This window comes from Galleria mellonella, unplaced genomic scaffold (genome assembly GCF_026898425.1).
Source record: "Galleria mellonella isolate WM207_F2 unplaced genomic scaffold, CSIRO_AGI_GalMel_v1 utg874, whole genome shotgun sequence".
Taxonomy (NCBI): domain Eukaryota; kingdom Metazoa; phylum Arthropoda; class Insecta; order Lepidoptera; family Pyralidae; genus Galleria; species Galleria mellonella.
Window position 1 is genome coordinate 420,407 of NW_026442167.1, and position 15,785 is coordinate 436,191.

At 36.9% G+C, this 15,785-nt stretch overlaps 1 protein-coding gene across 1 annotated transcript in view; it reads left to right on the forward strand.

Annotated features, from left to right (window-relative positions):
- The window catches only part of LOC128202311 (cadherin-23-like), a 42,867-nt gene that overhangs the window by 7,938 nt on the left and 19,144 nt on the right, over positions 1–15,785 (forward strand). Inside the window, 18 exon segments of the mRNA XM_052902156.1 lie at positions 1,247–1,483; positions 3,027–3,225; positions 3,692–3,981; positions 4,482–4,521; positions 4,524–4,654; positions 4,965–5,158; positions 5,795–5,912; positions 6,672–6,773; positions 7,502–7,529; positions 7,532–7,567; positions 7,570–7,669; positions 8,931–9,109; positions 9,620–9,794; positions 10,071–10,272; positions 10,756–10,897; positions 11,608–11,799; positions 12,288–12,403; positions 13,077–13,298. Coding sequence (XP_052758116.1) covers positions 1,247–1,483; positions 3,027–3,225; positions 3,692–3,981; positions 4,482–4,521; positions 4,524–4,654; positions 4,965–5,158; positions 5,795–5,912; positions 6,672–6,773; positions 7,502–7,529; positions 7,532–7,567; positions 7,570–7,669; positions 8,931–9,109; positions 9,620–9,794; positions 10,071–10,272; positions 10,756–10,897; positions 11,608–11,799; positions 12,288–12,403; positions 13,077–13,298 — 2,703 coding nt within the window.

The window sequence follows — 15,785 nt, forward strand, 5'->3', positions numbered from 1 at the left end:
GGGGGGGGGAGGGGGGTTTCCAATAGTTACTACGCTTGGCAAACAGATTGGCAATCGCAGTTAAGCTTTAGAGACGTTTTAACCCTGCCTTTCATGATTTTTTTTATTGGTGAAATAAATCAAGGTGATATAGTTCATGTTCAAAATAAAAGAAAAAATAGTAAAAAAAAATAAATTTGACAACTATGTTTTTTTTTTTTGCAATGGACATTAAAAAGGTATCCAGACACGATCAACTTAAAGTGAACTTGTTCTTTTATATAATTTTTGGGCATTCAATGTTATAATGTAAACTTCCACCATTATGCACAAAAGGGTTAAGAACGACGCTGCTGCCCATCCCTCGCCCTCACTTAATCACCTCTTACGATACCCACGGGAAAGGAAGAGGTGATCTATTCTATGACGGGACCACAGGGCCACGACCACACTACCCATAGTCATCTTTTATTATCTCTTATTATTGCTTCCTGTCTACAGAAAATTCATCGCACACTCTAGAAACGAAATGGTTTCTGACAGTGCGGTGTCAGGGATTTTTTTTTCTGCAGTTACTTTTACTTTAATAAACTTCCTATCGAGGTTTTCTCTAGAGATTATAATATGACATTTTTAAAGAGTATAGATATATTTCTTTGTTTAACTGGGCAAGTAGTCAGGGTGGTTACATCGCAACTGTAGCTATTAATGATATTTGAAGGAAAAGCCGAATTCTGTCAGGCATCCGAAACCGACGAGCCTGTATAAATATTTTTTTATTGGATGATAATGGTATGGTAACCTTGCCTGCGCTAACAGTATACGCTCGCAGGGCACCAGTGAGGCATAATAAATGAGGATGAAAAGGCAGATCAGTTAGTCCACTTGCAATCGGAGATGTGAGTGTGAAAGCGAACCCATGTCTCCGACATATGGCACCTCGAGGGTATATCGTCTGGTTTTTGAGGGATTCCCACAGTACCCATTCACCTCCCACAAGGTATATGAGTCTGCATAAAGCATTTTCTAGATGTTAAAAAAAAAAGGTCAGTTAGTCCATCGTGATACATTCACTTGGAATTGAACATGATGGTGGACAGGGTGTATTGTTAGTAATGGGGCTACTATCTTATCCGTTCACCCCCCCCCAACCCCTCTTATATTATTATTAATTATTATATATATTAAGGATACTTGAAAAGTATGTCAAGATAAAAACAAATAGTGATCTGTGATTTCTGTCTGATTGTTAACAATATTTATGCAGGAATTAGGAGAACCTGGTCGTCTAACAAACTGTACGTATGAAGTATGGGATGCGGACGGCTTAATCAGTACCAGCGCCATGACGTTCAGGATCGACAGCAACCGTGATGACGACCAGATATTCTATATTGACGCGCACATACAAGAGAATCTGTTCTATATGAACATGACCATCGGCCTCAACCGATCCCTCAACTTTGTGGATAACGCTTTGCATATCTTCACAATTACTGCAATGGTAAGCAATTTATGAACATTATAAATTACAGTTTTGAAACAAATTCTGCATTTGGGAATCTTTAATTATATCAACCTGTAAAGAGGTTTGTCAACCAAATATTTTAACAATAACTCATCATCTTCCTACCCATATCCCAATTATTATATGGGGTCGGCGTAATGTTTTGATCCATATTATAAAAAGATTTGGCTTATAGTTTTACGACCGGCCGCTTGCCTGACGTCAACCATCTTTGGGAATATAAGTAATAACTATTCCGTGATAATTAAAATCTTTCAACGTGGAAGGTAAAAGTTTGTAAAGACGTCTAGGATCTTTGGTCCGAAATTTTATTCAACTACGTTTAATCATCATGATTGGTTAACAGATTCACAAAATTTCATCATTATAATAGTAGAATGGTGCGATTTTATTGCACACTAGATTTTTGCTCGCTACTTTCTATATGTGAATTTCAGAATTAGGAAAATCAAATAAATAAACCACTTATACAAAAACCAAAACATACATCAGCTTTTAATTTAGACCTTCAAAAACACAACTGCAAAACCTGCGTCTAATTTCGCATATTATTTTTTGTATGATGCCGAAATAAACGTACAGACTGACAGACAAAATTTCAAAAAAATATAATAATATTTTGGCTTCTATTAGTCTTGATAAGATCCCTTATAATATTTTTTACTTAAATATCTCCCATGTACAGGCATCATCTAGTTATATTTTATTATTTATTTATTTATTCATTAGTACAAATATATGTACATGGCAGACTTAATGCTAAAAGCATTCTCTCCCAGTCAACCATAGGCAAGTGTCAGAATACTCGAATGCGGTACTACGAATTATTGATATACATACATACTAAAATTACATATATAAACGAATAAATATATATAAATAACAAATATACTTACACATATATGATATATACTATATTATACACGAATTTGGGAATAATATAAAGTACTATTTATTGTTCCTTGACTACATTTAAAAAGTATTTGGTACAAAAGGAGGACTTAATGTTATGTTAAATCCGCCTATGCTTATAGCATTATCTCGCAGTCACTCTTTGGCAAAACAGTAATGTAATTATGCGGTAAAAAATATTGAAAATTGAACATTTTTGTAAATAAAATTATATCAGTAGAATTTTTTTTGTGGTTTGCGGTACAGTATTTAAGGCTATTCTCCTCGCTATTGGATACGGGTGACGGAATGCCTATACAAGAGGGTACATGGTGGGCGCAGTTTAGAATATTTGAGGAGCATTAGGAAGGTAAATGAACGGCCGGATACTGCAACAAATGAGTATGTGGTCAGCCTCTAAACTGGCGACCTCTGCTGTCCGGTCCCCAATTCGAGGGACGAGTAGGATTGAAATAACGTTACTAATTTAAAGATAATAAAAAAAAAACTTACTTTCATGTTTACAATGTTAGTAAAGATAAGCATATTATATATATATATATATATATATATATATATATATATATATATCATATTCTACGTACCTACATTCAAATTACTTCTTTAGGATTCTTTTCCTAACAACCACACGGTGACTATAATGGTGCAAGTCATAAATGTGGAACACCGGGTTCCTCGATGGATTGAGATCTTCGCGGTGCAGCAATTCGATGAAAAGACCTACCAGGAGTTCACGGTGCAAGCGGTCGACGGGGACACCGGCATCGACAAACCTATTTGCTACAAATTAAAGACGGAGCCCAATGGTAACTAGTAATGGATATATCTACCCACTTACATCGTCATAGTCGTAGAATACTGACGGATCTGTATATTTAATATTTGTCAGATCCGTCAGTATTCTACGACTATGACGATATCATCATCATCATATCAGACCTCAATTGTGGGGGGAAAAGGATTGTTAGTTATGGGGTCAAATAGCCCCTTTACTAGCAATATAGCCTGTCAAGTCGACCTCCACGTGATTCCCTCTGGAAACCATCGCGGCCAATTCTAGTTGAATTCATCAGGATGGGCTAACTGACCTGCTTTCATCCTCATCAATTATCTATCACTGCTGCTCTAAGCCATTTTGTTCTATATATATATATAATCCATTTTGTTCTTTCTCTTTTTAGTGTCTCTTGTTTTTTTTATTTTAATCTTTATTAATAAGATTTTGATATCTGCTACTAAAAAGAATAATAAAATATTCCTTTCTTTTTACAGACACGTTTTTTTCTATTGAAACCATCGAGGGCGGTCGTAGCGGTGCCATTTTTCACGTTTCTCCTATAGACAGAGATGCACTAGAGAAAGAAATTTTTCAATTATCCATAATAGCATACAAGTGTGACAATGAGACTTTGGCGACAGAAGATCCTGTTGTAATAATAGTGAATGATATAAACGACCAACGACCGGTGCCGTTGCAGAAGGAATATTACATAGACATATTGGAAGAGACGGCACTGACGCTCGCATTTGACGAACCTATAGGATTTCATGACAGAGATTTGGTATTTATCTTCTTATATGAAAAAACTTCACTGCTTTTGTGGCAGTCTATGGGGGAGATCTATGTGCAGCAGTAGAGAGTAAATGGCTTAAATGAGATGACGACGACGATGAAAAAACAATAGCTTGGTTCCTTAATGTTAATTCTCAATCAACGAACATAATCTAATTTGATATTAATTCATGAATGTCCCGATACTAAGCAGAGTATCCTCTTATAAACGTAGGACATCTACAAGTAAATTTTTGGTGTAATCATTAACAAGTAAAATCATCGTTCGTCATCAATTCATTAAGGAACGGTCCCGAGTCATCTATATCTAGTGAGGAGTCGTTTTACAATGCATTGTACGCGATCGCCACTATTACAAGTAACATACTTAGCTCGTCTATTGTACATCTTTATTAAATATATTTTATATCTTTGTAATTTTTTTGTATACAATAAAGTGTAAATAAAATAAATTAAAATAAAATACTTGACGTAAATTTACTTTTTCAGGGTGAGAACGCGCAATACAGAGTGCATTTAGAAGATGTCAATCCCCGCATGCTGCGTCAGCGTTTTACGTAGCTCCCGAAGTGGGCTATCAGCGTCAGACTTTTATTATGGGCACAGTGAACCACAGCATGCTTGACTATGAAGTTGAAGAATTCCAACATATAACATTACATGTAAGTTTCCTCATTACAATTAGAATTATTCGTGATTGTATAACAAACTCTCCTCGGGTATCCATTCGAAAAGACAGAGAATTAAAAAAGTTACGTGACAACTGTCGCTTGAATCACCACGGAGATCGACTTGCAATGCATTAAAGTGTAATGTCATACTATCAGGGTTTTGCTCTTTTTAGGGCAAAGCTAAACCCTTGTTTTCTAAATTAACTTAATATTAATTTCATGTAATTCTGACAGGATCTAAATAATATTTAATATCATTCATATTTAAAGAAAAAAATGTCAAGTATTGAACAAATTACAGGTAATAGCAACGGATTTGAACAACCCAGATTTTAAAGGCATCGCCACTGTCTTTATTAATTTGATTAACTGGAACGACGAGTTGCCAATTTTTAACGACACTATTCAAGAGGTCTCCTTCAATGAAACCGAAGGGCAGGGTTTCTATGTAGCGACCGTGAGGGCATACGATAGAGACATTGATGACAAAGTTGTGTAAGTTTTAGAGCGATTCACTCGATATCTCGACTCGATATATATGTCATCATTTATGTGATGAATAAATAAAAATTAACTCTTGTAACTTCTAACCATTCGTACTGAAGCTTATATGAAATGTGGCTGGCAACGTCAGAATTAACTGATAAATTTCGATAACAATTGAACAAATTTATGTATATCTAAATGGTTATTTTAAAAGTGCTATGATAACAAACTAAAATGTTAATCATTCAAGTAGATTCTAATTATTACATACTAAAAATTTGGACTCCAAAAGTATTTGAAAATTTTAGAAACAAACTTGAAGTAACTAGGTGCAGAATTTTTAGTGGCAAGTATATTTTAAATATAACTTGTTATATGACAGACGTTTTACGACGACGACTAAATAGTCGAATTAAAAATATTGTAAATTGATAATTTTTTTTAATTAACAGATAATTCATGCGTTGCTACACTTTGATATAAATACTTAGATTGCTATATATATATCGTCGAACACATTCGAATTTCAAATCCAAAGCCAGCCTGCCTCTTGTGTCAATGCATATAAATTTATTCTTAATATATGCCGTCATCAACAGCTAGTTTATTTTAGGTTTTATAAATAATTTTATCTCTGTTACACAGACACAGTCTCATGGGAAACGCAGTGGACTTTTTGGAAATACACCCAGAGACTGGAGAAATTTACGTTTTAGCCAACGATTCCTTCAACTACCATAGACAAAACGAGCTCTTTGTACAGGTAAGAGGAAAAAGGATATAATAGAAACATGGATCCAATAAATTATATTACTGATAACTGGGAAGCTGAATACTTCACCTTCTGGCAGCTTCATATAAAATAGTACATATAGTATCTTCACTCATAAAGCGCCTGTGTAAAATTTTTGACTTCTTGTACCAGTAAATGTATTATTTATATCATGCATAGCTTTGACTATGTATAGATAGATAAATCATGTCCAATTGGGGGGAAAAACATGTAAATGGAACTGTTAGTCCCCATTGCTAACTAACTTAGAAATTATGTTTAAAATATTATCTACACTGAGCTAACCTGATTTCACACAACACAGGTGACTTGCTATTGTATAACATTAACAAAGGTGGGTCTACTATTCTACTTTAATCCGTTGAAAAAAGAAGCCAGTCAAATTTAGTTCTTCTTCTTTCATATATGCATATGAATGAATTAATAAAAATAAACTTAAAAAAGATATTGTATCTTCCTATATACGCTATGTGGTCCCACCAAAGAACGGGCCACGCCTTTCTTTCCCGTAAGTATCGTAAGAGGCGACCAAATTTAATGGTTAAAAGATAGCCAGCAGCGTCCCTCTTAAAGCATCACCAACGGCTAACTGTGGTTACCAACCTCATGTATGGCAACTACTGACAAAACTCCCTTTATTACGGAGGCCTCTATTCAGCTGTGGGCACTTAACGCCTGATTTAATAGTAATAATATACAGCATATGGTGGAAATGATATATCCCTTTAGATCCGCGCAGATGACACTCTCGGCGAGCCGTACAACACGGCCACCTCGCAGTTGGTAATACAGCTGATTGACATCAACAACACGCCGCCCACGCTGCGACTGGTGAGCTTTCTTTCGTTTTTTAATTACAACTCGATATTTATGCTGTAGATTATTTGTAAACAGGTATGTCAGATGCAAATTTAGATTTTTCCCAAACGAGAAGCAGTTGTGTTTGCATGGCTGTGTTTCGGTTTGAAGGGTGGGATATGGCGTGAATTTACTGGGTACAGAGGAATAACACCTAAGTCCTCAGGAATGGCAACGCATGGGGGGTATCATGGGCGAAACAGTATACTCTGTTATGTACATGGTACTGCTCATGTCTATAGGCGACGGTTACCACTTTCCATCATGTGGGCCGTCAGCTTGTTTGCCATTCTAAGTTGTATAAAAAAACGTAAAATATTTTTTCTCCAAATCGATACGATTTCCAAGATTTTTACCCAATCACAAACTTGTATCGTTTTGCCGAGCGCCACAAAGTAAACGACGAAAAAAGTCATTTGTATTCTACTTTCCTCTCTTTTCTCTTATCCCATCACCTATATTCTCGTCATCTATATTCTACCCACATTTTCAAAAAAATACCCAGGTTTCTCCAAGTCCATTTCACTTTTTTGCAAGAATATCATTATTGATCGAGGAATGGGTAGCTGCATCCCTCTTATAGATTATCAAAGCCAACACGCTTACCAAGCGTCACAAGTACTGGCAAGAGGAAGATCTATGTTCAGCAGTGAACATTTAACGCTTGATATGATGATGATAACTTCTTATACTTGCTTTAGCCACGTGGAAGCCCTCATGTAGAAGAAACGTACCTGAAGGCTACGAAATCAGTAGTGAGATCCACGCTTCGACCCTGATACTACAGCGGAGCTCGTGTTCGAGATAGATTGGGAATCCTCTTATGCTACCAAGCAGGGGAGGGAGACTGATCCTGCTGAGTATCATGGGTAAGTTTCAGATTAACACTTGGTCATATTTTTTTCTGTTATGCTTTGACCAGACATAATTTTAAATATTCCTCTCCATCCTAAAGTTGTCTGGAAGTGATCACTATTTAGCGATAAGGCCACCGATTGTTAACTCTTTATCTTGCTTTTATGTAATAAAGTTTATGTAATTCACTTTGTTTGTGTACATATTGTTAATCTTTATAATTTTTATCAACCTTTGAAGGGAACAATAAAGAGTTTTCATTTATTCATTTATAAAAACTAACACGTCCTACAAATCCGTTGTAACTATTAGTGTTTTATCAATTTTGGAATTTAGCGCGAAAGGCAAAGACAAAACACTTCAACAGCTAAAATGGATTTATAAGACGTTCCACGTTTTTATTAATTAAGGGGTTAGGTTATAAAATAAAAAAATATTATGCTCACGACTACAATTTCTAATGGGATGATTACAGTCATTTATCGACTATAGCCTATCGAAATTACTGATTTTTACTACTGACAACCTATACTGATTTGATATTTTTATCGATGTTTCCAATCACCAGAGAATAAGATGGATTTTATAGTGTCAGCCAACTTCGAATTTTCGAAAAATATATATACCACTGATATAGATAGTATAGCACTGAACACGATGCTCGCTAAATTATTAATAATGACATAGATACAATTCATCAGCTAAAATAAGACTAACTGAAATTTGAATCTAATGCCCAATATTTTTTTAACAACTTAAAAATAAATACTTAATAATTTGACAGCCTATCCAACGGATAATATTGCCTAGTTGCTATAAGTGATATCACATTTAGTATCACACAGTTTAACACACTTACATAATATTATTTTATTCTTGAAAACCAAGATTTTATGTCTTGCTTTCTAACGGACAATTTTTCAAAAATTATTAAAAATGTATTTATTGGAATCATAAAAAATTACAATTGTAGGGTAGTGTACGATAACAGCCACATTAGTTAAAAATAACTGTGTCGTGGCTGTCAACGCCCACCTCCTCAAGGATGTTGCCTATTTGCTGTGAGTGATATCACATTTAGTATCACACAGCTTAACACATTTAATATCATTTTATTCTTGAAAACCAAGATTTTATGCCTTGCTTTCTAATCTAAACACACAAATGCATATTTACTATTTATCGAAAAAATATTAGCAATGATAATTGTTCAAGTAGACCCCGCAAAACCACCGATAATAAAATATGCATTATAAAACAAAACATTTTGTCCAGTTGTGTGTACATCGAAACATTATACCCCAACGAGGATAACCACGGCGACGCCATAGGACGTGTGGTCGTGAGAGAAATCCGCCATAATGTCACCATCGACTATGAAGAATTCGAAGTCTTATACCTTACTGTAAGGGTTACGGATCTGAACACCATACATGGAGATCCGTATGATGAATGTAAGTTAGAGGTGAAATAAGTGTTTAAGTGACTTCAAAATAATTTAACACCTTTTTTGAAGTCGGTTGAAATAGAGGCAATTCTCAAATCGATTGTATTATTTTTATGTTTGTCACCTCATAACTCCGTCATTTATAAACCTATTTAGAATATTCTTTCTTTATCTGAAAGCATATATGTTCTGATTAGTTTTATAAGTTTTCTTAAAAGTTTTATCAAAATCGGTTTAGTAGTTTAGAGTTTTAAATTAAAACAACTGATTTTGCCACGAGTCGATGTTATTTTTGTGGAAAAAAAAAGTCTTAAATTATTTTCTGTAGTCAAAAATCTTAAATTTTTGTACAGATGTATGTTACCTGATATCTTCGCAAACTGTGAACCGATATTAATTTTTTTTTCTTAACTGAAAAAGAATTACTTTCACTATATTCCTATATAATTAATTTCATCAAAAAAATTTTTTTTGTGAAAACTATCAAATAATAATCGAAACTCTCTATTGCTTCCAGCTACATTCACCATAACTATAATAGACATGAACGACAATGAGCCGCTATGGGTGGACGGGACCCTCGAGCAGGTGTTCAGGGTGACGGAGATGGCCCCCAGCGGGACCGTTATTGGTTCGGTACTGGCCACAGATATTGATGGGCCACTCTATAACCAAGTCCGATATACTATACGGTAAAAAGACATGTTAAAATTTCTTTTATTGACACTGTTTTTTTTTTAACTCTAATCTAATAAAAGCAGTAGGAGATACATTACTACTAATTACAAATACGAAAGTTTCCGAAGATAGATATATAGATAAAATATCGCATAAAAATGGTTTTGAATAGATTTTGGAAAACTATGTATATGATATGGTAAAATTTCTTAGAACATAGAATAATTTATATGATGATTCACACGGGCAAAGCTGTAGGATATAGCTATAGTAACGGTATCTTCTTGTAGTGCTCGAGACAACACTCCAGAAGACCTTGTGAAGATCAACTTTTACACGGGACAGCTCCAGGTGGACGCGAACGAAGCGATCGACGCAGACACCCCGCCACGGTACGAGCTGTACTACACGGTCACGGCCAGCGACGGGTGCTACGCGGAGAACAGAACCGAGTGCCCACCTGACGACACCGAGTGGAACACAGACGGAGACGTGAGAAATCTCATTTTCAAAATATTTTAATGAGAATACCCGTCAAGCTTATGTATCAGTAGGGTTACTTTATCAAACACTTGCAACACCAGAATAATTTCACTGCCCAGAATTCATGCTTTAAACCGGAACACGACAATCTTGACTCACAGCTTACCTAGTAGATTGCTTTGTTATGCCTCCCAACCGAAACACAGTATGCTAGCTGGCTGCTTACCAACTGAATTATAGGTGGACTACAACAAAGTTACGAAACAAATAACAACGAAGAACGGATGCGAGTCCTTGGATCGACTGTTTCCTTACCAGAGACTTGTAGCTTTCTAGCTAATTGGAATAATGTAGTTTGGTTGGCCTAACCACATTCTCACCTATCCCTCAATCACGAAACTAAGTGCGTAAATTCCTGGATAAACAAACTAACTAACAACAAAGTACATAAATCATTGACGCTAGAATCTAAAACATGTATGTCTGGTTCAGATCACGATTCAAATTACGGATACGAACAACAAGTGGCCACAGCCGGAGATCTCCAAGTTTAACACCACTGTATGGATATACGAGAACGCGACCCACGGTGATGAAGTTGTCCAGATAGTGTCCAGTGATCTTGACAGAGATGGTGTGTATATTCAAATATCTTTGCTGCCTTATTATATACTTCCTTTCTAATAACATTATAAATTTAGAAAAGGTGTCATTTCTTCCCTCTTGGCGGCTTAACAAAACAACAAAATGTTATGAAAATTCAGTATTATACACTATAATATTTGAATGAAAGAAAGACGTAGGCTATTATTTATTTAGGGTATACAACTGTGACCGGATAGGTCACGAGAGTGAAGCTATTATGTAAATTCAACATTTTGCTGTTTCTTGGAGTGCTTGCTTTAATGTATGATCATTATGAAGTCAATAAGCAATTGAAAACCAATCGTTACACCATAGCCGCATGGTCGAACATTGGACACTTAGGAAATATTCCTTATCTTATCGAAGTTGGCAACGATAGATGCACAAATGACTAACATTCAAAATCTTTCCTCAGTATGGAGACAACATACACTAAAAATCTTCTGTGTGGTCCCAATATATATAGAAAAGGCCGCCTCTTTCTTTTCCGTTGGTGTCATAACAGGCGACTCAGGGAATGATCGAGAGATGGACAGCAGCGCTCCACATAAAACGTTACTAAAAATCTAACTGCGGTTGCCAAACCGCCTAAGAAACATGGCAGCTACTGGCAAAGCTGCCCAAATGGGGGAAGCCTACGTTCAGCAGCAGGACAATAATGGCTGATATGATATATTAACGAAGTTGTTTAATCTCCAGAGCTATATCACACGGTGAGCTATCAAATCAATTACCAAGTGAACCCTCGTCTTCGCGACTTCTTCTCCGTGGACCTGGAGACGGGCCTCGTGTACGTGGACTACACCACTGACGAAGTCCTCGACAGGGACGGCGACGAGCCTAGGCACACAATCTTCTTGACTCTCACTGATAACTTCTTATCTGGTGGAGGTAACTCTATACATTGATTTATACTTACAAATCAAAAGATCCCATGTAAACATGCTGTGTACTTGATTATAGACCATATCAGTTCTGAAATTGTATTTTTTTAGTGGATGATAATAGAATGGTAACCCCACCCGCGCTATCGGTATACACCGGCGGGGCACCAGTGGAGGATGACAGATGAGGATGAAGCAGGTCGGTTAGCCCATCCTGACGAATTCAATAAGAATTGTTCATGATGGTTTCCAGAGGGAACCACCTGGCGGTCGACCTAATAAGGCATCTTGCTAGCAATGGGGCTGTCAAACTCCATTACTAACAATCCCTTTTCCCCCGGAAAGTTGGCGTACAAAATTAATGAATAAGATAAAAGTGGCCACCTACTGATCAATAACATCAAGAGTATGTACTTAGCAGTAGGTTCTCATGCCCATAATGCCGATTGCTAACATACTATTATATATCTACATCCCTTTTTACATGGTTTACAGACGGCAGGAGGAATCAAAACGAAACCGAAGTACTGGTAATCCTTCTAGACGTGAACGATAACGCCCCAGAATTACCGCACGGCCTCTTTTGGTCTGTCTCTGAGAGTCTTCTAGAGGTAAGCCGCCGATTTTCTATTTTATATTTCCGTGCCCATTTGACTGGAAATGGTAACCGACTAGTATATGTAGTTACGTGAGTAAAGGCAATGTTATATAACATCCCAAAATCTACATATTACCATGAATTACCAATACTACCATGATACCAAGAGCAGGCACGTTTTTGCAAACTGTTGAATAATTGCAGGCAACACTTGGATATTGTTTTCGGTATGGAAAGATATTTCTGTAGGAAAGCTGTAATGCTTTAACTAAACAGCAAAAGTTTATGTAAAGTAATTATTTATTGAATTTAAAAACAATACCTATGTTAAATACCTCAAGAGTAAGTACATTATTGTATATTTGTTAATAAGCAATTTTTTATACAACTTACAATGGCAAACAAGCTTACGGCCTATAGACATGAGCAGTACCATGGACATAACAGAGTATGCTGTTTCGCCCATGATACTGTCCATGTGTTATGCATACTGTGTTTCCCTTAAAAAGAAAACGCTATGTATAATTAGATAGAAAACTTAATATTAAATTTTATCACTTTAACAATTGCTGGGAGACTAAATAAAGATAAAATAAAATAAAAATAAGGTTACAATTAAATAAGTCATGGCAATAGATTATTACTTCGCCTTACCACACAATGCTTTTCAATAATTGAATATTCAGGGCGAACTACTCGAGGGAGTCATCACGGCCCCGGACAGGGACGAGCCGGACACGGACAACTCCCGCGTCGGGTACACAATCCACAACTTGACCGTCACCGACCGGCCCGGCCTCGAGCACCCGGACCTCTTCGGCATGCTACAGCTATTCAACGTCAGCGGGCAACTCTACACTGCCGTGGACTTGAAGGGCTACTGGGGCACGTATGCTATACATATTGGAGTGAGTTCTAATTTGAACTAAACGCAGATATACCTTTATATATATAACAGTGAATCACGAACACAGTACTTCATTATTGGGCCTATCCCAATTCACTGTTCATCCCGAAGGCTGACTGGTAGAGAATGCTACTAGCATTATGTCTACCTTTTGTACCATATTTTCTTTTGATCAATAAAGTTATGTCAATAAATAAATATGGCAGGATACCAGTACCACCGACAAGAGCGCAGTTCTTTAATAGGATAGATAGACCAGTTAAAAAAGTTTTATTAGGGGGAAGTCAGATCAGTTAGCCCACTGTTACTAATTCAATTCATCAGGAATTAACCACCGTAGTTTCCAGGAAGAATCACACGTATTTTATATATTTTATTTATTTCTTATTGCATTCCATAATGTAATTAGTAGATAACATTTCAACTTCAATTATGGACCCTGTTGGGCAAAGCAAGTAGGGGAGGCGTATTGTGTAGGTAGCATTAATAATGACACCAATTATCCAGTACTCTAGCTAGGACCCCGTCTTATAAGATGCCAATCACAACCTAAAATATCCAGACTCAAGACAATTCAGAAAATCTCATTTCCCATATTGTCTCGCCCGGAATTTGAAGCCGAGACTTTATTTACGCAGATCTACGTATAACAATAACTCGTTATGGGAGAAAATGGTGTCCAGCAGAAAGATATAAATAGGTTGCTAAGGTCTAGGTCCCGGCATAAAGTGGGTCACCCCTTTTTTTCCCATGGGTGTCGTAAGAGGTCACTAAGGGAACATAATAATCGAGGGATGAATAGTATTTTTACTACTGACAACTACTGGAAAAACCTCCCAATAGTAATAGCCTGTAGGCGACTTACATATATAATATAATTTTGTTTATTTATTTACAAATATTTATTTATATATTGTAAATGACTTGCACAATTAATATTATATTTAATTTATTTATTTACAAATATTTATTCACATATATTTATTTATATATCTTACACACGGCAAATCGTGCCGGCTGGTCTAAAATCGTATAGAGGTAATGAAAACGTGCAGTCGAGTAGCGTTGCCGCTCGATCTATTTTTAACTCGTGACGGTAGCCGCGCGGCCTGCGCGGGCGCATAGACCAGTCGAAAACTACCGCTTTGCTGGACAGTTGTTTTAATATTTGAATGTCGCTTTCGCTTATTTAATATATATATGCTCGCTAATTATTATCTTTGTTTGTGTCCTAGATCTTGTAATGTATATATCTGTGCTTGTATAATCTTTCTCCTTCTGTGTTTATGTGTTTATGTGAGTTGTGAACATTGTGTGAACGTACTTAAACATTTTACAACTGTAAGTCAGATTTTAATTTATCTACTGACATACCCACCAAATACCTCATCGTCATATATTTACATATTCCCTAAACTGGTGACCCCGTTAGAACATGGAAAAAGAATCTCTAGACGCGCAGCAAGGCGCTATGCAACGTGGAGGGCGCAGGTCCAATGTCAACACGGACGAGAATAATGACGGACGAGATTTTTCTCGTGGGTCTCATGATGGATCGGAAGTATATAAAGTTGCGATTCGTGTACCTCCATTTTGGCCTGAGGAACCGGAAATTTGGTTCGCCCAAGTAGAAGGACAATTTTCAATATCTGGCATTACAAACGACGCAACCAAATTTAATTACGTAATTAGCCAATTGGATAATAAGTATTCCAGAGAGGTGAAGGATATCATCATTAATCCTCCAGCGACTCATAAATATGAAAAACTTAAGGCTGAACTCATCAAAAGACTCACAGCTTCGAATGAGAATAAACTTAAACAATTGTTAATGCATGAGGAGCTCGGTGACAGGAAGCCATCACAGTTCCTTCGCCATTTAAAAGGACTCGCTGGGGTAGACGTTCCAGACGACTTCATTAAAACTATTTGGATCAGCCGTCTACCCCACGGTATCCAAACTGTGCTAGCGGGACAACCTACTTCTACTCATCTCGACGACTTAGCAGACTTAGCAGACAGGGTAAACGATCTTACAACATCAACGCCTAGAGTCGCTTCATTAAACCAAGCGTCTTCTTGCACTGAAATTGGCGACCTAAGAAGGGAGATTGCTGAACTTCGGAGACAACTTCAAAGTCTCACGACACAAAGAAGCAGAGGATCCCAGCAGCGATCTTCAAGACGTACCACGCGTAGCAGATCCCGGTCGAATCAGCGGTCCCAATCTAATTACCGCAAATTTCCAATATGCTGGTATCACTGTAAATTTGGGGACAAGGCAAGTCACTGCGTCCGCCCCTGCGACTATCAAGCGGGAAACTCCATGGGCAATCGATAATGGCGGCTGACGATTGCCCGTCTTCCACTACTGGTCGCCTGTTCGTCACCGACAGACATTCGAAGTTGCAGTTTTTGGTCGACACTGGTAGCGACCTCTGTGTCTTCCCTCGGTCGGCGCTACGTGATCGTCGTGCTCGGACAAATT